Raw genomic sequence first — 28,000 nt, 5'->3', positions numbered from 1 at the left:
TGCAGTCACTGATTGCTAGAGGCATTTATTTCTTTCCCTGTCCCCCATGTAGAGGATCTGTGCATGAACGCAGCCCCAGTCCTGCAGCCAGGGTCAAACACAGTGTCCCAGATTGCACAGTCCAAGGAGGTCCCCATTAACATCCCCCATAATGATCACTGGAAAAAATATATTTAGCCTGGAAGTGGAACAGTTTGGCCTGGAACAAGCAGCTAGTCCCTAATCTTGTCTTCCTAACACAAGTGGTCAGAGGGTGGCAGCCCCCCCATCCCTGGCCACTTCCTGTACATAAACACATGGATCTGACCCACACTTTGATTTGTCTTGCTACTTTCCCTCTGGAAAACCCACTCCTTATGCAGCAAACAGCAATTTGGTTTCCTTTGACTTTTGAATCATGGTACAGTTGTACCTTGGTTGATGAATGGAATCTGTTCCAGAAGTCTGTTCAACTTCCGAAAACGTTCAAAAACCAACATGAGGCTTCCGATTGGCTGCAGGAGCTTCCTGCGCTCAATCGGAAGCCATGGAAGCCCCGTCGGACGTTCGGGTTCCAAAGAACGTTCGCAAACCGGAACACTCACTTCTGGGTTTGCAGTGTTTGGGAGCCAAAATGTTTGGGCCGTAAGGCGTTCCGTCAACCAAGGCACGACTGTATAAGTAGTTTATATAGTGTGGACAAGTTATCGAGCTACTGGAAAGGACAACACCTTTATGGTTATTTCCTATAGAAGCTAGTATAGAGTGGGTTTTCCGTGGAAAAACAGTGGGGAAGATAGAAAACCACTCTGACCCATGGCCAGAAAGCCCTCAGAATGGACTATGAAGGTTTGGCCACATCAGCTGCTCATCAACATGGTACCCTCCAGGTGTTCAACAGCAACTCCAATCACCACTGCAGAACATTTGCCATGGGAGTCTGGGAAGGGCTCATGGGAGTTGGGGGAAACAAACAGCATCTGAAAGGTACCAGTTTGCGGACTGCATCATCTGTGCCAAAGCATCTCAGCTGCCCAAGTTGGGGGGGGGGGGGTCCTGTGTCTTTAATCTTACCTCACACTCCTAACTTGAAACAGAGAAAACCTCTAGGCTTTATCCAACTACAGCCATGGAAAATCAAGTTTGTTCAGTTGGTCTAGGACTAATGCTGGATACAGCCCTTTATTTCCTCCCACCCAAAAATGCTTTCACGGGGTGTGACTTACTTGCAGCCTTCCCCAACTTGGCACCCTCTGGAATATCAGAGTTGAACTCCGAAGTGACGTTGGTCCCATGGGCATAGCCAGAGAGGGTGATGGGGGCTGAGAGTCCAGCAACACCTGGAAGGTGCAGGCAGGTGGAAGTAGTTTTCCCTATTCCTCCAGCGTGAGTGGGGTTATTAATCAAACTTGGTGGAAACTGGCACAGCTGTTTTGAAAGGCAGGCAGGCTGCAGAGAATCTGCTGGGTTTTGCAGTTTCAGCACCTGGGTGCCCTGTGCCACACTGCCCTGCCCATGCCCAACCACAGAGATGAAGACTCCACCGCTCACCTGCCGCTAAGCAAGAGAGAGACCATGGCCACCTCCTATTTGTGGCTTGGAAACAAAATTATCACTTGGAACTGAGAGCCAAAAAAGCAGGCCAGACAGAAACTTTGCCTGGGCTGGACGCTTTTGCCTAACTTGCCTTTGTGCAAACATGTTTGTAAAACTAGAACAAGTCTTGTAATACAAACACACCCCAGAAGCAATTTGGGTTTCAAGCCTCCTTCCGTTCTTGGAGTGAGGGGGCAGCTCTGCTCAAGGGCCTATGGGCTTATTTTCCCTTATTTTCCCTGAGTGCATTCCTGCCTTATATGTGGAACAAGAGGGCAACTGAGATAAGCCCCACCTGCTCTGAAGAGAGGGTTGAGCATGGATCAGGACCTGCTGATGGCCCTTCAAGTCCATGCTGAGGACACCCTTTACACAAAGAACTTCGGAAAGTCTGTGTGTGCCTTCTTTTAAGCAAAAATCCATTATTATTCCCAGGGTTGTATTTGGGTGGGAGGGTGGTACTGTGTCCTGGTTGATGACACCCAAATAGAGAAGGGTACCCCCCTCAGCCTGGGTGGGGGCGGGTACCCTCTGGATGGTGTTGGGATGCCATCTCCCATCCGCTCTCAGTCAAGGTCGCCAAGTTTCAGAGATGATGATAATAAGTGTTTGAAGTCTGAAACATGGAGGTTGGCACAGGCTGCCCCCCTTCATGGTGCAGAAGGAAGTGCCCCACCAGTCACCATGTTAACAGGAGCAAAAGCCCCCCCCCCCCCCGCACTGCCAACCTGTCTACAGATCTTGTGCCCCACACTTAATGCTTTGGGTTTTTCCCCAGCTGAAAGAGAAGCTCTCAAGTGCTTGGGGAGATTTTGCAGTTTCTCAAATCCTATAGCTATTAACAATATTATTTTATTTTATTTTTTCATTTGGAGAAAATACATCTGCTCCAAGGTGGCGCACCTGTTACAGGCACTCTTGAAGAGCAGCTGGTCTTTTAGGAATCAGAGTGAATCTGTACACACACAGCCCTTTCAACAAAAACAGTGGCCAAACTTTCCCCAACTTGCCGTCTAAGAACATTAAAACATAGCATGACCTTGAGCAATCCCTGCCCATCTGACGAGCCAGTCCAGTTCACCACACACCTGTCCCCTATGACGACACCCAAACTGATGATTTGTGCCCAGAGATGGTGAACTAAGCAGGCCACGAACTCAGGCCAAAGGGACACACTCACATGACAAGGCCCTCTCCCCAAAGAACACCAACAAGTCTAGTTCGTGGGCATTTCTTATGTATGAAAGAAGTGCCGAATAACACCTGTGGCCCTCCAGATTTTGCTGGAGTGGAACTCCCATCATTGTTGTCTTTGACCACTGGTCATGCTGGCTGATGGGAAGCCCCAAGAATCTCTGGTGGGTGAGCAGGGTTAGCTACCTGCATAGTGGAGCTTGCCCAGATTGTGCCCTAAAAACAGAATGGAACAAATCCTTTGGAAGTATCACCCTACACAAGATCACAAGATCCTGGCCAACAGAAGCTGGCTGTGGGATCACACCCCTGAAGCAAAATGCAACTGTGAGATTTTTGCAGGATCCACCTGCAATTGCAATTTACTGGGAGTGTTTCCCTTCCTTTAAACAAAAGAAGGCAGGCAGTGCAGGGAACTTAGCCAAATGTTTAAGAAAACACTACCCTGCTCTTGAGTGAGTTTGAGCTTCATTCTGGCTACCAAACTCCCCTGACACGTACATCCATTTGACATCCACAGCTCCCAACAGATGGGGAGATGTCACTTGCTTCCCATCGTAATGATGGGCCTTTGGCCTGACCTCATGGAAGGCTAACATCTGTAGCTGTTCAGATGTTGACGAGACTACAATTCCCAGCATCCATCACTGTGGTTAGAGCAGATGGAAATCTGACAACATCCAGAGTCCCCCAACCCTGTTAAAAAGCAAGGATGACTTTCCAAGTTAACAGAAACTCTGGAATTTGAAGCCCAAAGCTCTCCCACCTCCAATACCCCTTTCCCAGAGACATTCCCCTCCACCCACAACATAAAACAGAACCAACACAAAAGGACAAGCTAAGGTCGCCTGTTTTTGCAGCTCCAATGGAGACCCTCCATCCTTGGAGTTTCACAGAGACCGTCCTCGGTGGGGTTCCCCCTCCAACCCATCCTGGAACTCTGCACCCAAATCCCCTAAAGTACATATGATTAAAACGATAAAAAGCCAGCACCTCCCGTTATTACTGCTTGTTTCTGTACAGAAGCCCATTTCAGGACATTGCTCCCACCCAATGAGAAGTGGGCCCCAGACTGTTGGAAGTACACTGATATTCAGGAAGGGAGAAATTGCGTGTCTAAGGAATGTGTGTGTGGAAAACACATACCCCAAGCAATGAAAAACCTCCACAGTATTGAGAGACATCATTTCATAATTCCCTGTCCAGTTATACAAACTTGAGGCAAAGTTGTTAACACTGTTCTCAACTTCCAAAGGGATGGGGGGAGGCGGGACCTAGAGCCCCATAGAGCCCCATGGAGATGGGGCATGGCTGAAGGAACAATAACCCTAGAACATAGGGAAGGGCTGAACAGGTGAGATCCAAGCCCTTTCAAGTAAGCAGAGGAGAGAGGGAGAGAAAAATGAACACATTTCTGCCTGGATTTTGGACAGTCAAAGGGGCTTTCCCCCCAAAACTCCGAAGGGTCACAGCAACAAGTTGGAGAGTTTAATCTGTGCGTTGGTGGTGGCTGGTCTGGGGAAGGGAAGCCGAAGACGAGAACAGGAATGATAATGATAGATATATGCAGAGGCGTTCCCTTCCCCATCTCCCTTTCCCTAGGACTTTGAGGAAGAGTTTGCAAACTTTCCCCCTCCATCCTAAGCAAAGAAGAAGTACCACAAAGTTTTGTTTTTGGCAACAGGTCGTTTCAAAAGGGCACCGGGGCCTTCAAAAGGTTGTCACTGTGCAAGGCTGGATGCCTCTCCGTTGACTTCACTGGGCCTCCCCGACAGCCTGAGGAAGGTCGCCCTCATGCTGCTGTAACATCTGTTGGTGAGGTCGTCAACGTCCATGGCAGTCAGACCCTGGGTTGGGATGGGGGGCAAGACTTCGACCTGGATTTTGCCTGGTGAGGGTAAATAAATCATTTATGTATTTATTCTGTCAAATTTATACATCACTTGACTGTAAAAAAAATCAAAAAACAAAAACAAAGAGGTTGCAAAAAAAGATAAAATAACTAAATTATCGATGAGAAAAAAACAATAATTTAAGACTTCCAAATAGTTAAGATAACAATACACTAAAACCAGCTTAAAAATGGCAGCAACAGGCGGGGAGTTCCAATGTGCAGGTGCTGCCACATTAAAAAACGCCATCAAGTGTCTGGATAACTGGGAATGTTTAAACATTCTTCCTGGAAATCAGTAGTGAGAGATACAGACACACCTTGCCAGGGAGGGCATTACACAAACGGGGAGCCAACACCAAGAAGTCCCTGTCAATGAGGCAGCCTCCAGTGACAGCAACCCCCCTGAATTAACCCTGAAAGGGCTTTGGAATATTGGCTATTTTGTGCAAGGGTCCAGACCACCAGGCAGACCTCTCCTTTTAAAAATAATGCACAGGGTCTGGGAAGAGGACAGTTTGCAGACCAGCCACTACCATACCTGATGTAAAGAGATTCTTCTCCGAATTGTAAAATGATAAGAAGGAGGAATACACCACAGGAATTACTGGGACCTGGAGACAAGAGAAGGCATGGAGGATGGTTAGCAACTGACCTCAAAGAGATCTGCTGTTGTTGCTACTGCATGCATATTAAAAAAGGATTTATACCCCACTTTTGGCCCTAGGATCCCTCTGGGTTCACAGATTTTGGAATGGGTATCTTCTGCAAGGTGACACTGATGCAACAGCAGTGCAATTAAAAGCAAGTAAGAGGCGACATGATAGAAGTTTACAAAATGATGCCTGGCGTGGAGAAAGTGGATAGAGAAAAGCTATTCCTCACTCCCTCTGAATGAGAGAACATCCAATAAAACTGAATGAGAAAAGAAAGTCCTTCTCCACAAAGTGCACAAAGAGTTACACTATGGAAGTGGCAGCAATGTCATCAGCACAGATGCCTTTAAGAGAGGATTAGACAAATGACTGGAGGAGAGGGCTATGGAAGGGCACTAGCAGCCATAAAGGCTATGCTTCATTTCCACAGTTGGGGGCAGCAATGTTTCTGAATAACAGTTGCTGGAAACTGTTGGAGGTGTGAGTTGTTGTTGCTTGTCCTGCTTGTGTGTTTCCCATATAGCCATCTGGTTGGCCACTCTGAGAATAGGATGCTGGATTAAATGAGCTATTGGCTCATGATAGCTGAAAATGGAGCCTCCATGCTCAGAGGCAGTCTACCTCTGTTGCTGAGGAATAACGGCAGAGGAGGACTGCTGCACTCAGGACCTTCTTTTGGGCTTCATATAATGGGCTGGCCTCTGTCTGTCACTATTTCATGGGGGTGATTCCACTGCATGTACTGGAACATTTGGTTCATGCACGTCCTTGGGGATCCCCAAAGGCATGCTCTCTTGGGGAGCTGGCTTCAGGCACCAGGCCTGCAGGCAGACCAACTCCACATTACAAAGATGTCTACAAACATGGCATGAAGGCTGGCAACATTAATCCCATGCAGATGACAGCAGTGCCTAGAGACAGACAAGTTGTGCATCCATATCAGTGACCAGCAGAGGAGAAATGACTTCTGGGATGACCACAGAGAAGAAATGCCACGCTGCACCTGCAGCATAACAACCATGTTGTTGCAACAACATGCTGCAACGAAACATGTCTCTCCTGCATCGGTCTCTACAGCTACAGCCGGCACTGTAACCCTCCAAAAGTTTGACTTCACCCACAAAGGCGCACTCTTCCATTGCCTTCCAAATTTCATGCAATGAAAGGGGGTTTAATGGTTTAAAGGGGGTTTAAGGGTGTCACTGTGGTCTAAACCACTGAGCCTAGGGCTTGCTGATTGGAAGGTTGGTGGTTTGAATCCCGAAGACAGGATGAGCTCTCATTGCTCTGTCCCAACTCCTGCCAACCTAGCAGTTCAAAAGCACACCAAAAAGTGAAAGTAGATAAACAGGTACCGCTCTGGCGGAAAGGTAAATGGCATTTCCATGCGCTGCTCTGGTTTCAGTGTTCCGTTGCGCCAGAAGTGGCTTAGTCATGATGCCACATGACCCAGAAAAACTGATGGCGGACAAATGTCAGCTCCCTTAGCCAGTAAAGTGAGATGAGCGCCGCAACCCCAGAGTTGTCTGTGACTGGACCTAACGGTCAGGGGTCCCTTTACCTTTAAAGTGTGGTAAACTAATGATTAATGGGAAGGTATGTAAATACTAAACACAAGCAAATCAGGATGAGTCTCTGTTTGCTTGTAACCACCCCTTAAACAAGTACAAAATGCTGAATAAAGATGGGGTGGGGTCTCTAACCACTGTGCATGCTTTGCATGAACAAATCCGTTGGTTACCTGTGTCTGAATGGCAAGATGAAAAGCTCCCTTCTTGAACGGCAGCAACTCCCCGTTCCCATTCCTGGTACCCTCTGGGTAGATCCACACCTTGACCTGTAGAAAGACACATACAACTCTCAAAGTCCGACAGTGTGTCCTAGTGGTTAGAGTGCTAGATCATGACCTGAGAGGCCAGGGTTCAAACCCCCACTCTGCCACGATGCTTAGAAGGACTTCAGCTTCTCAGAGCTTTGGTTCAAACCTTGTGTCTCCTATGAATTCACTTCACTTTGTCTTAAGAGAGTAATATCCCTCTGTCTACCATCTGCTACAAGATGGGAGGCAAGAAATAATTCTGGCCCACCCTGCAGGATTGTTGTTAGGATGACTGAGATGATGTCCTATAAAGCGAGTGTGGTTAGAGTGTCAGACTAGCACCTGGGAGACCATGGTTCAAATCCTCACTCAGCCATGAAGCTCACTGGGTGTGACGTTGGGCCAGTTATTGTCTCTCGGTCTAATCTACCTCACAGGGCTGCTGCGGGGATTAAATGTGGGCTAGGACCTGGGAGACGCCAGGGTTCAACTCCTCACTTGGCAGTGAAGCTCACTGGAGGTACTTTGGCTGCCAGTCACTGCCTCTCAGCCTAGCCTCCCTCACAGGGTCACTGTGGAGATTAAATGAGCAGAAGGGGGAACCATGTACGCCATCTTGAGCTCCTTGGGGGGCAGGGAGAGGGATATCCATGGAAGAATAAATGAAGAATAGTCAGAAGGACAGCGCTGGCCCCCGGCCTCTTAAGTGAGATGGGCGCGCAACTCCAGAGTCGGACACGACTGGCCCGTACGGGCAGGGGTACCTTTACCTTTACCTAGTCAGAAGGACCACCCTGTGTGTCATTGCATGTGCTCATTGCAGGACGCCACCTGGGACCCAACGCTTGAGTTTAAGATGCCACAGTTTAAATACAATGAAATAAAGGATAACTGTCCTTCTCACAAGTGACTGATATACACAGGTAATACTTTGCAGGTTTCATTGAGTTGATCAGTGGCATTTTAGGATAAAACCACTGGATAAAACTACTGGAGATGAAATGCCACAGTGCAATTCTCAAGTGCGTGCACATGCAAACATATTTGCAGCCCACCTCCTGCCTGCAACTCACATTGTCTTTCATCATGGCTTGGCCCACTCCGGCCATCACGGTCTTGGCGTTGCTGGTTCTCTTCCGGTTGATGAAGATGACACCACCCAGGTACATGATGAGGCCCACGGTGCCGAAGTAGAGGAGCTCCCGCTTCGCGATCTGGACGCAGCGTTCTGGGAGGATCTCCATCAAGCCTAAAGGGATAGGAGAGCAGGCGGGATGCTGAGTTCTGCTCTGTGGTCCAGTACGTATCCTTTCCCTTTCCCTTATCAGGGAGTCCCCATTGCGGCAACACAGGGCAAGAGTGTTAGATTTGGACAGAGAAGACACCGCTGGTGCCTGACCTACCTTACAGGGCTGGTGAGAGAGTTACCAATCACCAGTTCATTTCTGGGCCCAATTCAAGGTGCTCACTTTAGTGTTCAAAGACCTAAAGCAACTCAGGATCCAAATACCTGAAAGACCCCCTCCTTCCCTACAGACCCTCTTGGGTGCTGAGGTTAACACAGAGGGTCCTCTTCCTGCATAAGGACCCACTTCATTTTTATAGTTGTATGTTGTTTTAAACTGTTTTAATTTTGTAACTCGTCCTGGGGCCTTGGGGTGAAGGGCAGGTAACAACAAGCAAGCAAGCAAGCAAGCAAGCAAGCAAGCAAGCAAGCAAGCAAGCAAGCAAACAAACAGGATAAACTTTGCGCCTCTTTCAAAACTATGTTGATGCTTTGATAGGATCTAAACCAGGGGTTGGCAAGGTTACCAGATGATGGGCCGGTCCATGTTCTGTACATCGGAGGATGGGCTGGAGCGTGTGTGCACGTGCGCTCTTCTGGGTCAGGGGAGTGCCCGTGCACACACACTATTTCTGGTGCACATCCAGGTCAGAGGAGCACCTGTGCACATGCACACAGGCGCCATCAACCCAGAAGTCAGTCCCTGTGCTGTGCCAGTAAGAGTGGGCTGGGGGGTGGCAGGGGTTGCCATGGGTCTGTTAGACAAGCCCTGTGGGCCGCTACCGACCCATGGGCCTTAGGTTTCCAACCCCTGATCTAAATTTAGAAGATGGAGAGATGTGCAGGGTGTCCTTTTGTCGAAACTTCCAACTTTCGCAGGATTCACTGGACAAAAGGTTAAGAGTCACATCTGCTGTAACACTCAGGTCCTAGTCTATGGCTCCACCCCCCACCAGCATGCGACCCCTTTATGGGTTTCTAATAGAATGCAGCCCTCAAGTTAAAAAGGGTTCCCTGCCCTGATTTAATCTTTAGACATCTGTGCTTGAGCAGCCAACAGATATTCAGTCAACTAATATATATTTTTAAAAATGTCTTACAGTGGACCTAGCTGCAGCCATCTGTGTTCTAATTAGATCTAGGCTTAACTTCTGTAATGAGCACTGTATGGGGCTGCCCTTATAGATGGCTCAGAGACTTCAGATGGTTTTAAAGGCAGCCACCAGACTTCAAAATGCCTTTATCATCTCCATTGTATTGCTGGTTGGTGTGCTTAGGTGCCCAATTCAAAGCACTGTGGTTTTTGTGTGTGTGTAATTCTTTAAAGCCCAAAATGCTTTGGGACAACAATTACCGGTATTTGGAAGGCCATTTGTACCCATTTCAACCTGCCTGCACATTAAAGATTGGAAATGTTGGCCCTAGTCATTTGCCCTCTGCCTTCGGGTAGTGAAATTGGTGGGGATTCTAGAGAGAGGGTACCTTTTTAGTGGTGGTTCCACAGCTTTGTAGTTCATTGCTATTCGTTGCCTGTTAACCTCTTGAACATCACCACAAACAACTCTTTAAAAAAGGCTCTGAATACCATGTTTCAGGCAGCCTGTGCAATGAACTGTATTTTATATTCTGGGCTAGGTGAGCACTGGTTGTTGTTGTTGTTTAGTTACTGCTGCCTCACTTAGCTGTTCATGTTTATACAAATTATGTTGCATTTTATATTCTGTATTTCTGTTCTACTCTGGGAAAATGTCATCATCACGTGAACCAGTTTTGAGTGCTGGGTCAAGGGGAAGCTTCTTCTGGCTATTCTCACCTATCATGTCCAAGATGCTTTGATGGTTCGAAACGATGACGCAGGGCCCCTCGACCTCGAAGTGCTCTAGGCCCTTCTTCTCAAACCTCAGCCCATATAAGTACTTGAAGCTCCGGACAACATTTTTGATGATCCTGTAGGCAGGAGAGGAAATGAGAGGTCAGGTAACGGGAGCATTTTAAACAAATAAAATCACATGAAAAGCGACTGGCTACTTGAGGAAAAAATCGTTACATGCCACCCCAATCGCCAAATAGTGGGAGACTCCAGGGATTCCAAGTGCTTGACCCTGGGTTTGGTTTCCTTGGAATGAAGGTCAGTGGACGCTGCGGTGTCTTCAGGATATGTGATTCTTTTTACACATACGCACAACCTGAGCATAGGATGGAGGGGCTCATAGCATTACCAGAACCAGTGAAGGCGGTGATGGTCCTGTGTGAGTGCCTGGAGGTGGTTGGAAGATGGATGGCGGCTAATGGATTGAGGTTGAATCCTGACAAGACAGAAGTACTGTTCTTGGGGTACAGGGGGCAGGCTGGTGTGGAGGACTCCCTGGTCCTGAATGGGGCAACTGTGCCCCTGAAGGACCAGGTGTGAAGCCTAGGAGTCATTTTGGACTCACAGCTGTCCATGGAGGCACAGGTCAATTCTGTATCCAGGGCAGATGTCTACCAGCTCCATCTGGTACGCAGGCTGAGACCCTACCTGCCTGCGGACTTTCTCGCCAGAGTGGTGCATGCTCTAGTTATCTCCCGCTTGGACTACTGCAATGCGCTCTATGTGGGGCTACCTTTGAAGGTGACCCGGAAACTACAACTAATTCAGAATGTGGCAGCTAGACTGGTGACTGGGGGCGGCCGCCGAGACCACATAACACCGGTCTTGAAAGACCTACATTGGTTCTCAGTACGTTTCCGAGCACAATTCAAAGTGTTGGTGTTGACCTTTAAAGCCCTAAATGGCCTTGGCCCAGTAATACCTGAAGGAGCGTCTCCACCCCCATCGTTCTGCCCAGACGCTGTGGTCCAGCGCTGAAGGCCTTCTGGCGGTTCCCTCACTGCGAGAAGCAAAGCTACAGGGAACCAGGCAGAGGGCCTTCTTGGTAATGGCACTGCCCTGTGGAACGCCCTCCCATCAGATGTCAAAGAGATAAACAACTACCTGACATTTAGAAGACATCTGAAGGCAGCCCTGTTCAGGGAAGTTTTTAATGTGTGTCATTTTAATGTGTTTTTAATCTTTGTTGGAAGCCACCCAGAGTAGGTGGGGTACGAATAATAATAATAATAATAATAATAATAATAATAATAATAATAATTGCACCAACAAATCTTGCTTTTCCATTAGTCATAGCTTTGGATCCAGCACAGGGCAAGCAGGTCTCTGTGTCTCCAGCTTCCAGGCTGCTTCCAGCTCAGCTCATAACACACCTCTCTGGCTCTTGTTTCCCCCTTGCAAGTAGGTGAAAGGGGTGGAGGAAAGCTCACTCCCCCCCCCCCCATTAGTCTGGAGGTCCCCATCGCTTAGTTGTAGTTCTTGCAACCTGGCTCATTCTTTGGGGATGCTGATGAGAATGTGTATGTGGCCAGCAAAGGCAAGGATTTTCAACCAGTGTGCCGTGGTACCCTGGGGTGCCTTGAATGATGGTCAGGGGTGCCGCAGGCAACACTGCCCTCTGTCCCTCCCCTTCCTCCTCTGATGCCCTCTTGCACCTCTGCCTCCCAAAGACTTGTGTGGCTGTTTGCTGCAGCAGCCCTGGCTATAAGCTCCACAGGTGAATGGGGCCTCTGGGGCTGGCCAGGAGTTGAGGCTGCCTTGGAGTAAGCAAGCAAGTGGGTGAGGGAGCCCAGCCAGCCAGCCTGTCAGCCCTGGCTGTTGGGAATGGGCAGACAAGTGGGAGGCTTGGCAGGCAGGCCCGGTGGTGCCCACTGCTGCCACCCAAGGTGAGTAAGGTGCAAGCCTCACATTCACAGTTGCCAAGTCTCCTTTGGCGGTTTTGAGACTGGGGCGGCTGCAGCTGCTGCCCAGAAGACTCCCAAGTAGGGGGGAAAGGAGAGGAAGCCAAGTGAACACAAGGGAGGGTGTTCAAAAGGGGGTGAGGGGCTGCCGGCAAGGGGTGGCATAACAGCTTCTGAGGCTAAGAGCATGTTTCCCCACAGGGGAGCCGCAGAAAGAATGTAGTTGGTCAAGGGAGCCATGGACACAAAAAGGTTGAAAACCTCTGAGCTAAGTTCTTACAAAGAAACTTGTCTGACCTGTTCAGCAACCTCCTCCATTAGATTCTAACCCTCACTGGGCACAGGCCCCCAGAATCAGAAGGGACTTGGGGCATCATCCAGACTGACCTCCCCAACAAAAAATATAAAAGGACAGCATAAAAACAGAACAAAACTAAGATGCCTGAAAGTCAAAAGTGAGGGTGCCTGATGAATCTCTGCTGGAAGACTGTTCTGCACAACATGGGAGCAGAGAAAATAAATGGCCAACTCCTGACACTGCAGGAGTTTGGACTAGATGACCCTCTGTTTCCCTCCAACTCTTCAATTCTGTGATGTTAATGGAGGCCAGCTTGGCCTCTGCAACTTGCAAGAGAACTAGCAACAGTCAACCAGATGATCTCAGTAAGCTTAAAGTTTAGTAACCCCAATAAATTCACTATGCAAATCACTCTAATTTGCACATGAAAATTTCCCAGGAAATCTACACCACCCACCTTAAGAAGACAAGAAGAGCCTGCTGGATCTGGCCAATGGCCCATCTAGTCCACCTTTCTGTCCTCAAAGTGGCCAACCAGGTACTGCAAAGGGAAGTCGCCAAGCAGGACACGAATGAAACAGCAACTCTCCCCACCTGTACCTCCCGGCAACTGCCCTTCTGAGCTAGACTGCCCCTGGGGATGGAAGGCCTGCAAGCACAGTAGTCCTCCATGGACAGAGTCCTGCTGATTGAACCAAAGGCCCATCTCATCCAATGTTGTCTTTTCACAGTTGTCAGCAAAATGCCTCCAATGGGAAGATCACAAGCAGGAACGCAACAGCAGAAACTCTCCGCTTGTGATTGCCAGCAACTGGTGTCCAGAGGCATCTTGCCTCCAGTAGAGCATAGCCATCATGTCAAGTAGCCATTGATAGTCTTGTCTCCCTCCACAATCCTCTCTTAAAGCCACCTGGTAGTTGCCAGAGCTATATGTTTGGCACCAGGCTGAAGGAGTTGCCCAAAGGAGGCATACAAGGTGCCACCCAACCGTCCCACAGACTTCACTCTGGAATTGTGTAGGGTTTACTGCTTAGTCTTCTCTTTCCCAGAAGATGTCCCGCAAGGCAGCAAAGGTATAAGATCAGAATTTTCCTTCTCCTAATGGTCTCCCTTCAAACCTTCTTGACCATTGGACCCACTATTGGTCTTGTCCACCGCAGGCTGTCTTCACATGCAGGGGAAGTTCCTCGCCTGGTTTAGCTGGCCAGTTGAAGCTGCTGTTGCATGCTGACAGCTTCTAGGGGCCACAGGTGAGAGCTGAGTGCAGGGTGGGGACCCAAGGTGGACAGACTATACCTGGAAGGAGCACAGCATGTCCCCCACCAGTGGTACTACACCTCCCCAACACCCCAGACACCCCTCAACAGCTGGATTTGTGTTGAATCATGACAACACAAATTATTGCTGCATTGTAATTGCCTTTGGGATTGAACCTAGGAGATGCAAAGCAGATGTGCTTCCATCAAGCTGTAGCCCTTCCCCTAAAAAGAACAAGCAAGTCGTCATGGTTCTCAATAAGGAGCTGAATTATACAGGAACATATTGATAATGGCGATGATGATGAACATAGGAAGCTGCATTGGTAAAGGCAAAGGACCCCTAGATGGTTAAGTCCAGTCAAAGGCAACTATGGGGTTGCGGCGCTCATCTCGCTTTCAGGCCAAGGAAGCTGGCGTTTGTGCACGGACAGCTTTCCGGGTCATGTAGCCAGGATGACTAAACCGCTTCTGGTGCAACGCAACACCATGATGAGTGCCAGAGCGCATGGAAACGCCATTTACCTTCCCGCCACAGCAGTATCTCTTTACCTACTTGAACTGGCGTGCTTTCGAACTGATAGGTTGGCAGGAGCTGGGACAGAGCAATGGGAGCTTTGTCAGCAAGCCTAAGAGGCTCAGTGGTTTAGACCACAGCGCCAGCCACATCCCTAGGAAGCTGCCTTATACTGAGTCAAACCCTTGGTCCATCTAGCACAGTATTGTGTCTACACTGACCAGCATGAAGTGCTTTGCCACTGAGTACAGGGAGGTCCTCAGTTGTTTGGTTCACAAGGCACCAAGCTTCTTCCTTTCTGCACTTGGCTTCTCTCCAGGGAACTCCTCCCTGGGCACACGAGAGCAGTGGAGTGGACCCTGCCCTCTCTCAGGTGAGAGCAGATGAGTGGTGGATGAGTGTTCCAGCTAGTGTGTGCACTCTTGGGATAATGTGTAACTTGCCCCACCTTCCAGCTTCAAAAGCCCAGAACGGCTTGTTGCCTCTGTAGTGTGTTGGAGTATAGTTGTTAGGGTGCCCTGGGAGACAAAAGGTAAAGGTAAAGGACCCCTGACAGTTCAGTCCAGTCACAGACGACCCTGGTGTTGTGGCACTCATCTCGCTTTACAGGTTGAGGGAGCAGGTGTTTGTCCACAGTTTTTTCCAGGTCATGTGGCCAGCATGACTAAGCCGCTTCTGGTGCAATGGAACACCGAAATTAGAGCAGAGCAAGGAAACACCGTTTACCTTCCTGCCGGAGCAGTACCTATTTATCTACTTGAACTTTCTGGCATGCTTGTGAACTGCTAGGTTGACAGGAGCTGGGACTGAACAATGGGAGCTCACCCAGTCGCGGGGATTCAAACTGCCGACCTTCTGATTGGCAAGCCCAAGAGGCCACCCACGTCCTTATGCCCTGGGAGAAACCAGGGTTTAAATCCATCCATTTGGTCACAAAGGTCATGGGTGTGACCTTGGGGGCCAGTAACTCTCTCGGCATAACCTACCTCACAGGGTCGTTGTGGGGATTAAATGAGGACTAGGCCCTGACGGAGACCAGGGTTCAAATCCCTCCCAACTCAGTCCTGAAGCTCACTGGGGGTGATCTTTTGCTAGAGAGACTACCTTTCTTATATCCTAGGACAGAAACTTAATAAACAGTCATGAAATAGTTACAGGTAGGTAGCCATGTTGGTCTGCCGTAGTCGAAACAAAATTAAAAATCTCCTTCCAGTAGCACCTTAGAGACCAACTAAGTTTGTTATTGGTGTGAGCTTTTGTGTGCATGCACACTTCTTCAGATACACTGAAACAGAAGTCACCAGACCTTTATACAGTGGTACCTCGGGTTAAGTACTTAATTCGTTCTGGAGGTCTGTTCTTAACCTGAAACTGTTCTTAACATGAAGCACCACTTTAGCTAATGGGGTCTCCTGCTGCCGCCGGGCCACCGGAGCCTGATTTCTGTTCTTATCCTGAAGCAAAGTTCTTAACCTGAAGCACTATTTCTGTGTTAGCGGAGTGTGTAACCTGAAGCGTCTGTAACCCGAGGTACCACTGTATATAGTGAGAGGGTGGGGAGGGGTATTACTCAGAAGGGTGGTGGGAATGGGTGATTAGCTGATAGGTGTAGTAAACCTGTATCTGAAGAAGTGTGCATGCACACGGAAGCTCATACCAATAACAAACTTAGTTGGTCTCTAAGGTGCTTCTGGAAGGAATTTTTTTAGTCATGAAATATACATGGTGCTTTGGGGTTTGGAACCGCCTTTCCTCCCTTAGATGCTCTGTAGCAAATTAACTCATCAGCAACAATGCTGCGTCCCCAGAAACTGGCCTGGCTGCTTTTCCCTCACGCTTCAAAGCAGTTGAGCAAGTGGAGCTCCTGTCAGTTTGGGCCCATGTATCCAATTTCTTGAATCCAGATTCTGACATCTGACATCTGTCTTGCAAGATATCATCTTGCAAGATACCGCCAAAGTCTTGTGAAGTCTCACGTGCTCCATGAGATCTCGCAATATATAAAAGAGACCTCTCCAGAAATTTGTGCCACTTGAGGGTGACGCTTCTCCACTGAGACAGAGGCAAGGTGGGTGCCACTTCCCTGGGCATCTGTCATTGAAGGTGGGTGTCTCCCACAGCCTCATTAGTGGGCCAGGACCAAGAGGCCCTGATGGCCGCCAAACCTGTATGGCTTTAAAAGAGAATTGGATGAATTCATGGAGGAGATGAGGTGTTCAGTGCCTACTAACCCTGAGGTCAATGCTCTGCATACACAGTTAGAGGCAGTAACGCTTACGAATGCCAGTTTCTGGAGACCACAGGAGAGGAGAGTGCCCTCGTGCCAACTGCTTGCAGGTTTCCTATTGGGGGCATCTTGTTGGCCACTGTGAGGACAGGATGCTGGGCCTGATGGGCCATTGGCCTGATCCAACTGGCTCTCCTTATGTTCTTAATCAGGTGATGTGAATTTCCTGGGAAATCTTCATGTGCAAATTAGAGTAATTTGCATAGGGAATTTATTGGGCCCAGGGTCCTGGACTACTCTAAGATCCCCTTAGGCCTGATCCACCAAGGATCATCTTAAATCCACACGTAGCCTAGTACAGTAAAAGCACAACCAAGGACAAAATGGACTTCCAGGATCCGTTGCAGGTATGCTTGTGTTTGTACCTAGCCTCATCTAATGGGAGGACGTCCAGTCCTAACAACAACCTTATGAAACGAACTTTTTTTCTGTTGCCAGAGGAAAATAAATAAATACAGTGGTACCTCGGGTTAAGTACTTAATTCGTTCCGGAGGTCCGTTCTTAACCTGAAACTGTTCTTAACCTGAAGCACCACTTTAGCTAATGGGGCTTCCCGCTGCCGCCACGCCGCCAGAGCACAATTTCTGTTCTCATCCTGAAGCAAAGTTCTTAACCCGAGGTACTATTTCTGGGTTAGTGGGGTCTGTAATCTGAAGCGTATGTAACCCGAGGTACCACTGTAAAGCACTGCTAAAATTTCTGCCCTCGCTTCACAGTTGTTAGCCACCCCAAAGCATTAGAAACACTGGAGGTAGTAGGCAAACTAAGGCCTGGGGGCTGGATCCGGCCCAATCGCCTTCTAAATCCGGTCCACCTACGGTCTGGGAATCAGCATGTTTTTACATGAGTAGAATGTGTCCTTTTATTTAAAATGCATCTCTGGGTTTTTTGTGGGGCATAGGAATTCGTTCATTTTTTCTTCTTCAAAATATAGTCCAGCCCCCCCCCCCCAAGGTCTGAGGGACAGTGGACCGGCCCCCCAGCTGAAAAAGTTCACTGACCCCTGCTCTATGGCAACCTTCTGTCCAGGAGGAAGGACCAGGGTTCAGAGATGGAGCACCTGCTCTGCATGCAAAGGGCCCAGGTTCAATCCCTCTGGGAATATCAAGGTAGGGCTGGGAATGTCTCCAATCTAAAACCTTGGAAAGCCAGTGCTGCTGCCAGTCAGTGTTGGTGATGGTGACACTGAATTAGATGGACTGACTCAGTCTAAGGCAGCCTCTCTTTGTGCCAGGGGCGAGTCCAGAGCAGACTTGCTGCCTTCCACCTCTCCCTCCTCCCCCTTCACTCACACAACCTTACACACACAGAGACAGACTTTGCACACAGGAAACAGTGTTTGTCGAAAAGGAACACGGCGTTTTTGCAACAGTCAACTTCCTCTGACCTCCTCATGTCATGATTTTTAGTCACTCTCTGATTACAGCATCTCGAACCCTCACCCAGGACTGAAATGACGATAGGGTCATGATGTTACACTCAGCTCCACCACCACCACAGCCCTATCAGAAAGCATTGCAACATTTTCCTCATGACACAGATGTCGGCTGCACCAGGAAATCCACCCCCCCCCCAAGAAAACAGTTAAAAAAATAAAAGGCAAAAGCGTCCCTAGGTATGTAGAATGCCTTTTTTTGTTTTGTTTCCTTATTCTTGCCTGTGTGGGTGGCCTCATTCTGACAAGGCCTCAACCATAAATTCATACAGTAAGCCTGATTCAAGGCACCAAATTCTCTGAAAAACAGGAGTAGCCAGCACTGCCACACAACTTGGTCATGCACCCCTAAGGACTTTGAAGATTCCTCAGAAAAGGCCCATATGAAAATTCCACACTTTATTCATAGCATCAGCACAAAGGGAGGCCCAGGTGCCATGAAGTCTGAGGCAACCCCTCTCACTCTCAACTCAACCTACCGCATAGGGTTGTTGTGAGAATAAAATTGGAAGGGCTGACGCAGAAGACGCATATATGCAGCCTTGAATCACTTTATATGGGACTGCCTCTCCTGGTATGCCCCGCGGAGGACCTTAAGGTCCACAAATGACAACAGGTCGCAAGGTGGTTAGATTGGTCTCAACCAGGCCCAGGGCCTTTTCAGTACCGGCCCCAACTTGGTGGAATGCTCTGTCACAAGAGACTAGGGCCCTGCGGGACTTGACCTTTCCACAGGGCCTGCAAGACAGAGCTGTTGCACCTGGCCTTTGGTTTGGACTCAGTCTGACCCTTATGTTTCCCTCCTCTTATGGTTTTGATCTATGGGCTACTTTTAAAATGAGGCTGCATTTTAAATTGCATTTTAACCTGTATTTTAAATTGGTGCCCCCCCCCCATTATGTTTTTACTGAAATTTTAATGCTGTTAGCTGCCCTGAGCCCGGCTTTGGCGGCGGGGTATAAATAAAATTTATTATTATTATTATTATTATTATTATTATTATTATTATTATTATTCGATCTTTCAAACCACCAGCTGGATCAGTGCCCTGTTCTTACAGTGACCAACCTGATACCCCAAAGGGGAAACCAGCAAACAGGATTCAAGCACAAGATCTCTCTCCTCTCCTGTGATTTCCAGGAACTGGTATTCAGAAGCACCTATGGAGGCAGAGAACAGCCATTATGGCCAGTAGCCCTCATTAGCCCTCTCCTCCTTTATGTATTTGTATAATCCTTTTTTAAAGCCGTCTAGGTTGGTGTCTGTTACTGCCTCCTGTGGAAGTATAGTTTAACTATGTGCTGTGCAAAGAAAGGCTTTCTTTAAATTAAAAAGTCCCCATTGCTGCAAACTTTCTTCAAAGGGGAGCCGCTCCATTCTAGGAAGGAATAAGGAGCAATATAAACTTAACAAGGTTATTGTAAAACAAGAACCAGCCAACAAAACAGGCTCCCTTCCATTGGTTGAGTGTACATACCAAACATCTGAAGCACATGGCTTTCCCTCAAAGAGCCCTGGGGACTTTGTTTTACCTTTCACAGAGTTCCAGTTCCCAGGATTCTTTTTTTTCCTTTTAAGGGGGTTGGGTGGGTTGCTTTAAATTTGCAGTGTGTGCATAGCCTTATACACAAACCCAGTCCTGGCTCTTGGAATCCAAAGTTAGCTAGATCACAGCCTTTGTGGGCAAGGCCAGATTAACCCCCTTTGCAGTTTATATAAATCTCAGGGCAGGGATATTTGATGACCAAGGAGGCCAGAGAACCTGCTCCAAAGAACCACACTAGCCACTAAATTGTGGCACAGGAGTAGATCAATCCCTTCTGGAGGTGACCTACTGGCCAGGGTAGCCTACCTGGGTCAGGTCAACCCCTTGGTTGTATAACCAAGGTTGTATAACAAACAACATTACTACTACTACTACTACTACTACTACTACTACTACTACTACTACTACTACTACTTTTTATTTAATGTCAAACTGTATCCCCAAAACTGACCCACTGGCCTCTCGCTATTCGGCCTGGCATCTGGCTGCTGCAAAAAGTGTGCAACCCCAGAACTGCAAAACCAGAACCACACTGTTAAGTTCTGAGGCTGTTCTGGAACCCTGGTTGATAACGAACAGGAGTCTTTTCCTCTGGTGTGAACCTGGCACATAAGAAGCTGCTTTCTATTGAGTCATTGGACCATTGAGCCTTTCAGTTCCATATTGTCTACACTGACTGGCAGTAACTCTCCAGTCCTACCTGAAGATGACACTGGGGATTGAACCCAAAACCTTCTGCATGCAGAGCAGGGGCTCTTCCACAGAGCCACATCCCTTCCCTAATTTCATTGGTCTACTCTGAGTAGCGTTTCATCAACTGCAGCCCCAGAGGTTGCTCTATACATAGATATACAGATATAGACATGTCTCAGTTCAGGCAGGACAGCAGTGTTGTCACAGCTCAAGGACACATTCCAAGCACACTCATGTACTCCAGGAGCAGCAGGGCCCATGGGGAGAGGGTTGGGGGCAGAGGGGTGGTCAAGGAAAGAGCACTGGAGGCTGGACAGAGAGGGCCACATGTGGCCTTAGAAGTTTCCAGCTGCTGCTATAGGACTTTAAAATTTCTTGTTGTTTAATGGCCTTTGTGTTTGCTTGATGCCAGAACTCACTATGCCCTGCAAATAAATAAACTCTGCCACCCCTGGTGAATGTGCTTCTAGGATTTCTATTTATAGGCTCTAAGAGGATGAGTAAGTGTGATCACCGCCCCTCTGCATGTGGGCCACGCTGCATCCTTGATCCCTTTTTAAGTGGCTTCTGGGGCTAATGCTCACACATTAGGATGTTTCTTTTGCTCCTTCTTTTGCAGGCTTCATCTGGCTGGGCCTGTGGGAAGAGCTGCTAGGAGGGGAACGTGAGGACTGGCAGTAAGGGGTGTGTGTGGGGGGGGAACAGATTGGTTGAGCAACCAGTTGTTTGCTGGACAATCTGAGTGAGTTCCCGTGTGTCAGAAGGACCCCAAACTAGGAGAGCCAGCCAATATCTCTAGGACAGGCTGTTAATGCAGGCCCTGCAAACAAGCGTTTAGCTGAATTGTTCAAGGCTTTGACTTGCTGGCTGGGACTGATGGGAGCTTTAGTGCAAAACACCTGGAGGGCACCAAATGTATGAGGAAGGGCTGCAGCTCAGTGGCAGATCACTTGCTTTGCTTGCTGAAGGTCCTGGGTTCAACACCCAGCAGATCTCCTCCAGGTAGGTCTGGGAAAAAGACTCCCTGCCGGAAGCCACCTCGTGAAGCTGCTGTCAGCCAGTGTAGACAGTGGACCAAGAGTCTGACTTAGTAGAAGGAATCTTCCTAAGTTAAATATAAGTAGCAAGTTCCTATTAAATTTAGCCCTTTACTCAGAACCATGACAAGAATCTTCATTTTTAGGGGAAGGTTTGCTGCTCCAAGGTACAGCCCCTGCTGCAGTTGGTTAAGGATGCTCTGTGAAGGGTGAATTGCAGTTCCCAGGATTCATTGAGGGAAGTCCAAATAGATAAATATAGGGTGCAGATCTATCCTATATTTAACATGCCAGTGTTAGGCTGGGTACACATCACACATAAGCCCCAGCCCACATCTCTCAGAACTTAATTTTTTTCTAACCCCCAGAACTTCCTGCCTATGGATATTGGTCAGGCGCCTTTGCTATACTCTTTTCGGCACCTGCAAAAAACAATTTTATGTAGACAAGCCTATGCAGCTATTTAGAAAGCAGATGTGAGTCTATTGCTATTTTAACTTTTCGAATGTCTTAAATTATTGTTAATTCTTCCTGTTGATAATTTTGTTCTTTTGTCTCAGTTGTTAACTGTGTTAAAGTTTTTATTTCTTAAATCATGAAGCGCTGTATAGATTTTATGAAATAAAAAAGTTAAAAGCACTCAGCTTTTCCCAAAGAGTTATAGGCACCGCAGTTTGTTAAAGGCACTGGGAACTGTAGCTCCCTGGGGAGCAAAAATACACTTCCCAAGATTCTTTGGGGGAAGAAACCATGTACTCCAAAGGCATGGGGTGTCTGCAGGCCACATTTTAAAAATTTAAACAGGTCTACTCTGCACATGTCCTGCCAACCTAGCAGTTCGAAAGCACGTCAAACTGCAAGTAGATAAATAGGTACCGCTCCGGCAGGAAGGTAAACGGCGTTTCCGTGCGCTGCTCTGGTTCGCCAGAAGCGGCTTAGTCATGCTGGCCACATGACCCAGAAGCTGTACGCCGGCTCCCTCGGCCAGTAGAGTGAGATGAGCGCAGCAACCCCAGAGTCGGTCACGACTGGACCTAATGGTCAGGGGTCCCTTTAGCTTTACTTTACTCTGCACATGACTAACTCCATATCTAACCCTCCAACTTGTGTGCAGCTGTACCTACAAATGGCCTGTAGCCCCTGGAATGTTACCTGTAAGGGAATGCGCACCTGGGAGGCTCGCAAAAGAAAGGCTCCCCACCTCTTGCCCTTTGTGTGGTGGGTGTTGTCCTTGTAAAAAGCATGCAAATAAGTGACCGTGTGGCAAAGTGTCAGGCCTCTCCACAGGCATCCCTGCTAAACAAAATTCTTGCCTCAACTTGCCTCCTTTAAATAAAGCTTTCGACATGAAAACATCATTACAGCAACACAAACACACACACATACACAGAGGGGGAGAGAGAGAGAGGGAGAGAGAGAGAGGGAGAGAGAGAGAGAGAGAGAGAGAGAGAGAGAGAGAGAGAGAGAGAGAGAGGTGTGTTTGGAGCCCACACACCTCTGAATACCTCATGCGACCCAAACAATTCCAGTCTGTCAGGGTGTGGAGCAACACAAGAAAGGAGGAAAGGGGTGTGAAAGGGGAATTCTGACACCCACATCCCATGCCCCACTCACAACCCGGCCATTTATTTTTGCTTGAGGGGGAGAGACAAAAGTGACCACAGGTTTTGGGGGGCGGGGTGGGGGGTGGCTAGGCAGAGCGCACTGGGGAGGACTACACCATGAAACTGGTGGTGGTGCAGCTCAAGTTAATTTAGACCCTGAACTTAATACTGTTAAGGCAGTCATTTCTGTGTATTGTATCCACCAGGGAAAGGGACACACAATTCTGGATGAGAGAAAACAGTTGGCATGGCGGATGGTGGGGGTGGAACTGAGGTTCCCTTTCACACCAGCTCAGTTTTCCCACCCATGAGTGCAGCCGGGGGGGAGGCAGCTGCCCCTCCAAAATCAATAAAAATACATAGCTAACTGAGGTTCTGCCCCCCAGAAAACAAAAGGCCTGCCGTTTCAACAAAAATCCAGACTAGGCCCATGTTCCCATGTAGGGCATTTCAGGAAAAGTGTTTAAAGAAACTTTAAATAAAGAGGTCTTTTATTTAATACAGTGGTACCCTGGTTCTTAAACGCCTTGGTTCCCAAATGCTGAAAACCCAGAAGTGTTTTCGATCGTTTTTTGGAAGCCGAACGTCCAGTGTGGCTGTTGACTATTGTTTCGGGGGCGCCTGCACCAATCATAAGCTGCGCCTTGGTTTTTGAACATTTCGGAAGTCAAACAGACTTCCGGAACGGATTAAGTTTGGCGCTTTTGTTTTTGCTATTTATTTTGCATTTTTGTTTTTGAGGCTTTTTGGGTTAATTTAGTTTTGTGACTGTGTGGAACCCAGTTCTGATGGATTGATTGACTGTGTGACTGCGGAAATGGATAAAAGCCCCCATCCAAACAATGACTATCATCAGTACAGATTTGAATTTTTTTAAATTTTCATCATCTACAATACTATCTTATTTATTTTACAGTACAGTACATTGATTATTACTTTCATTTTACGGATCAACGGTCTCAGTAGTAAAATTCATGCTAAATTGCTGTTTTAGGAGTTGTTTTTAAAAGTCTGGAACGGATTAATCAGTTTTGCATTACCTTCTATGGAAAAGTGCGCCTTGGTTTTGGAATGGACTTCCGGAACAGATTAAGTTTGAGTACTAAGGTACCACTTTACTATATTTCTCCTACACTGTTTACAAGAGGAATATGTGTGTCTATTGCATAGAAACACTTTGGTACACATGTTTGGAGAACAGCCATGTTGGTGCAATATATTTCCAGTTGCAGTAAAGGGAATGCACACACACATTTTCTGCAAACACACCAGCAGAACAATTAGCAATCACTTCATGACACATGATTGACAGGAGTGGCTTTGTTCCAATGCCCAACCTCTGAACTTCTGCACATTAAATTCTGAAATGTCCCAATAAAGCCAACATCAAAACCAGTTGAAATGCAAGTTAATTGGGGCTTTAAAATAATAATTAAAAGGCTGTTGCATGAATTTCAAGATTATCTCAGTAACCATGAGGGCTAGATGCTTGAAATAATTCAAGTTGTGTCCCTTGATCACCCAAGGAAGCGAAGGTCCACAAAGAGAGGTTATCTTCTTCTCACCCCTTTCAACAGACCTAGATGCCCTGAAGCATATAAAGAAGTAAAATTTGGGTGGGTCTGGAATGCTGATCTCTGCTTGCTCAGAAGTCAGTATGTGCAGCCAGACGAAGACACCTCAACTCGCACTATTGCATTAAAACACCCACCCAACACTCTCACTCTCTCTGAAATGGAAATACAGGACCCAGTTATTTCATGCAAAATAATGGCAATATTTAAATTGCCGTAATATTTTTGCGGTTGGTTATTCAGCAGTATGGATACTAGCATGTGTTTAAAAAAAATATGCTGTGGAAATCCAGACTGTGACCTGCCACCTGCCAGGCAGGGCCTGATTCTAGAAGCCACACATAGCAAGAGTGCTGTAATTAGAGTTGATTCAAAATAGCAGCTCATTATCTTTGCTGCAGCTCCCTTAGACCAGCCACTACGCAACATCATTTAATTAGGGGGAAATGTATCATGGATCTCTTGCAGAGAAAGAAATCAAGTTCATGGAAGGGGGAACTGCGACCCCCGTTCTGTGTAGCACAAGCTGGCTTCCAAAACTAAAGTGGGTGCAGGGGATAGAAAAGCAATGGAGTTGTGGTCCAACTTTGATGTAGTATAATTATTGTATAATTGTATTTTAGAATGTTGCTTTTGAATGCGATGAGCTGCTTTGCATACCACCTTGGGAGGAAGCAGGTATAAATATAAACACGTTAAATAATAGGTCCATTGACACTAATGGACCCAAATCAGTCAAGCCCTTTAATTCCAATGAGAATATCTCTAAGGAGATATTGTTGGATAAAACACCTCTGAAGATGTTGGGTGACATGCTGATTATTTTTTTTTAAAGAAACTGCCTGCAAAGTAGATGCTGGCGATTTCATTAATGTTTCATTGGATTATGCTAAACTAATAAGGGAAGAGAAATGAGATCTCAGTCTACTTTTTTTTAAGAGGAGAGAGAGAGAATAATAGTAAGAAGCTAGTCCAAACTCACATCTCCACTTTTAAAATTTTTTAAATTCCCCAGAGTGGCTGTGGAAACCCAGCCAGATGGGCGGGGTATAAATAATAAATTATTAGTATTATAAAAAGGCTGAATTCATGCTATACTGTACATTTAAAAACACCCCTCAACAAAAGAATTGTGGGAACTATATTTCACAAGACTTCAATTTCCAACACCTTTAAACTACAGTTCCCAGGATTCTTCAGGGGTGGGTGGGTGGGTGGAAATATGCTCTAAATATGTGGTGCATATGCAAGCCAGAAAGCAACTTTCATGCCCTCCAACATTTCTCCGATGAAAATGGGGACGTCCCATTCCAGAATGATAATTTTACTATATATACCCCACACATCTTACTGGGTTGCCCCAGCCACTCTGGGCAGCTTCCAACATATTTGAAATGTAATAAAAGATTAAACTTTTTTAAAAACCAACACCTTCCCTATACAGGATTGCCTTCAGATGGCTTGGGGATCAGGTAACTCCATACCCTCCAACATTTCTCCAATGAAATTAGGGACATCCTAAGGAAAAGTGGGACAATCTGGGATCAAATCGGAAACCAGGACGGCTTCTCTAAACCAGGAACGTCACTGGAAAATAGGGGCATTTGGAGGGTCTGAACTTTTTAAACATACACAGATGACGCATCAATGCTTTGGGCAGGTTTAATTTAGACTGGAGTCAGGAAGGAATGCTGGAGACAACTGTCATAGCTGGGTGGGTGTGCACAATTTTCCCAAGTCTAGAGGGGGGCAGTCTTCTGAGCAGCCAGCTGCATATTTTGTTCTTGGGGTTGTTGTTTTTTTTGCAATAGCAAGGGGAAGCAGAGGTGCAAAAAGACACCCTGACCAAATGGTTCCCAAAGTGTGCAGTAACATGGCGGGGGGAGGGCAGCGGCGGGAGGAGGCTGATTCCCTGGGGGGCACTAAGAGACAAGAGGGGGGCAGAGTGGCGCTGAAGGTGTAAATAACTATTACACTTTGAAAAGCTGCTATCACTGGATCAAGTTCCTCCAATTAAGCCAAAGAGTTTTAATTGGATTTTGAGGAAATGTTCAATTAATTGTTGCTGTTTTTAATTTTACTGTTATTGTCTGTTATTGGGACCGTGATTCTCCAGCAGTTTTGACTTCACCCCCGGAGGCGCATTCCACTGTCTCTCGAGACAGATGGATGCCAACAAAAAAATTCTGAACAATGTCTTTTTATAGGGTAGCAGGCGCTGGGGTTGAGTTTATGGAGGCAAGGGGGCGGTGGCCGAAAAAGTTTGAAAAGCGCTGCTCTAGACTATGCACAGAGAGTCCGCCCCCCCACCCCCCACCCCGGTGTGAGATTTGGGGCTCTTGTAAAGTGTGTGCGCGTGAGATTTGAGGAAGTGAAGGATCAAGGTTTCTTAAGAGAATGGAAAGCAAAAGCAGCCTTTCTCAACCTGTTCAGAACCGCTGGTTTAAAGCGAGATTTCCCTATCCTAGCTTGCTCTCTACTCTCCAGGAAGAGGCAGGACTTGCAAACCCGGAAGAGCGGAGGAGGAAAACTCTCCCTCCAGAAAAGGCTCGCTCCACAAGTCACCAAAACGGAAAGCTTGCATTAAGAGTTTTGCTAGAAGGCAGCAGAGAAAACGGCTTCCAAAGACATTGCATGAGCCGCGTTCTGTGGATTTTTGCAAATATTTTAAGGGCGGCAAAACATAAATTTTAAAAAAGCAATCACTTGTATTAAGACACGTGTGTGGGGAAAACAAGGAGCCTGCCCTTGGCAGAGGTGAGCCTCCAAACGTTGCCACACTTTGCAAACTGCCTGCTAAACATCCGTGAAAGAAAAGCACGAGGAGAGCTTGCGAGCGCGCGCAGAGCTCCACGCCCTGAGTGGGAAAGGAATCCCGACCCGGGAAAGGAAACGGTGGAAGGGATGTCACAGAATCGTAGAATGGGAAAGGACGCAAAGGATCATCTAGTCCAACCCGCTATGATGCGCGCTCGCGCGTGTGTATCCCAAACTCTCAGCTGCTATTGCAAAGAACACCCCAAATAAATAAAGGAGATCGGGGAAGCGGGGAAGCTTCCAAGCTCACGTCATGTTGTGGACAGTCCTTCCTCGGTTCCATAGGAGGCAGACGGGGGCGGTGAAGGTGGAGGCAACCACGCAGAGGACGCAGTAGAAGCCAATCTTCGCCTTGAACTTGGCCCGTGGGCTGAGCTCCAGCGCCAGTGCCACCAGAACCAGCATGAGGGGCACCCAGAAGAAGAGCCACCCGCCTTGGTTCTCCATCCTGCGCGCAAAAGGGCGCCGGGGGACCGCAATAAAAAGTCTCGCTCTCCCCTTTTGCGGGTCCTGTGGAGAGGAGCTGGCGGGATTCCACGCAGCGCACAGCCCGGGAGAGCCGCGTAGTGGAGCGCGAAACGTTGTAGGCGCGGAAGGAAAGGTGACAGTGGCAGCAGCAGTGACGGCACGCAACTCCAGGCGGCTCAGCCGGGCCCGTCCCGTCCCTTAATGGGCGGACACACCCGGCGGACACGCCCTCCTTTTGCTTGCTCACGGTTGCTTTTCGGCGCCCGGGCTTGGCTT

The 28,000-nt window shown here is 47.8% G+C and overlaps 1 protein-coding gene across 1 annotated transcript; it reads right to left on the bottom strand.

The window, feature by feature from the left end:
- AGPAT2 (1-acylglycerol-3-phosphate O-acyltransferase 2) lies at positions 1-27,919 on the bottom strand. Its single transcript, XM_028715310.2, has 6 exons — positions 27,507-27,919; positions 10,234-10,367; positions 8,209-8,384; positions 7,058-7,153; positions 5,202-5,274; positions 1-4,657 (listed from the first exon to the last, which is right to left on the bottom strand). The coding sequence occupies exons 1-6, from the start codon at positions 27,701-27,703 to the stop codon at positions 4,491-4,493; spliced, it is 843 nt and encodes a 280-aa protein (XP_028571143.2). The 5' UTR covers positions 27,704-27,919; the 3' UTR covers positions 1-4,490.
- Between the last annotated feature and the right edge of the window lie 81 nt (positions 27,920-28,000).

This window comes from Podarcis muralis, chromosome Z, assembly GCF_964188315.1.
Source record: "Podarcis muralis chromosome Z, rPodMur119.hap1.1, whole genome shotgun sequence".
NCBI classification, from domain to species: Eukaryota; Metazoa; Chordata; class Lepidosauria; order Squamata; family Lacertidae; genus Podarcis; species Podarcis muralis.
This window is presented reverse-complemented; position numbering and strand designations above follow the sequence as displayed.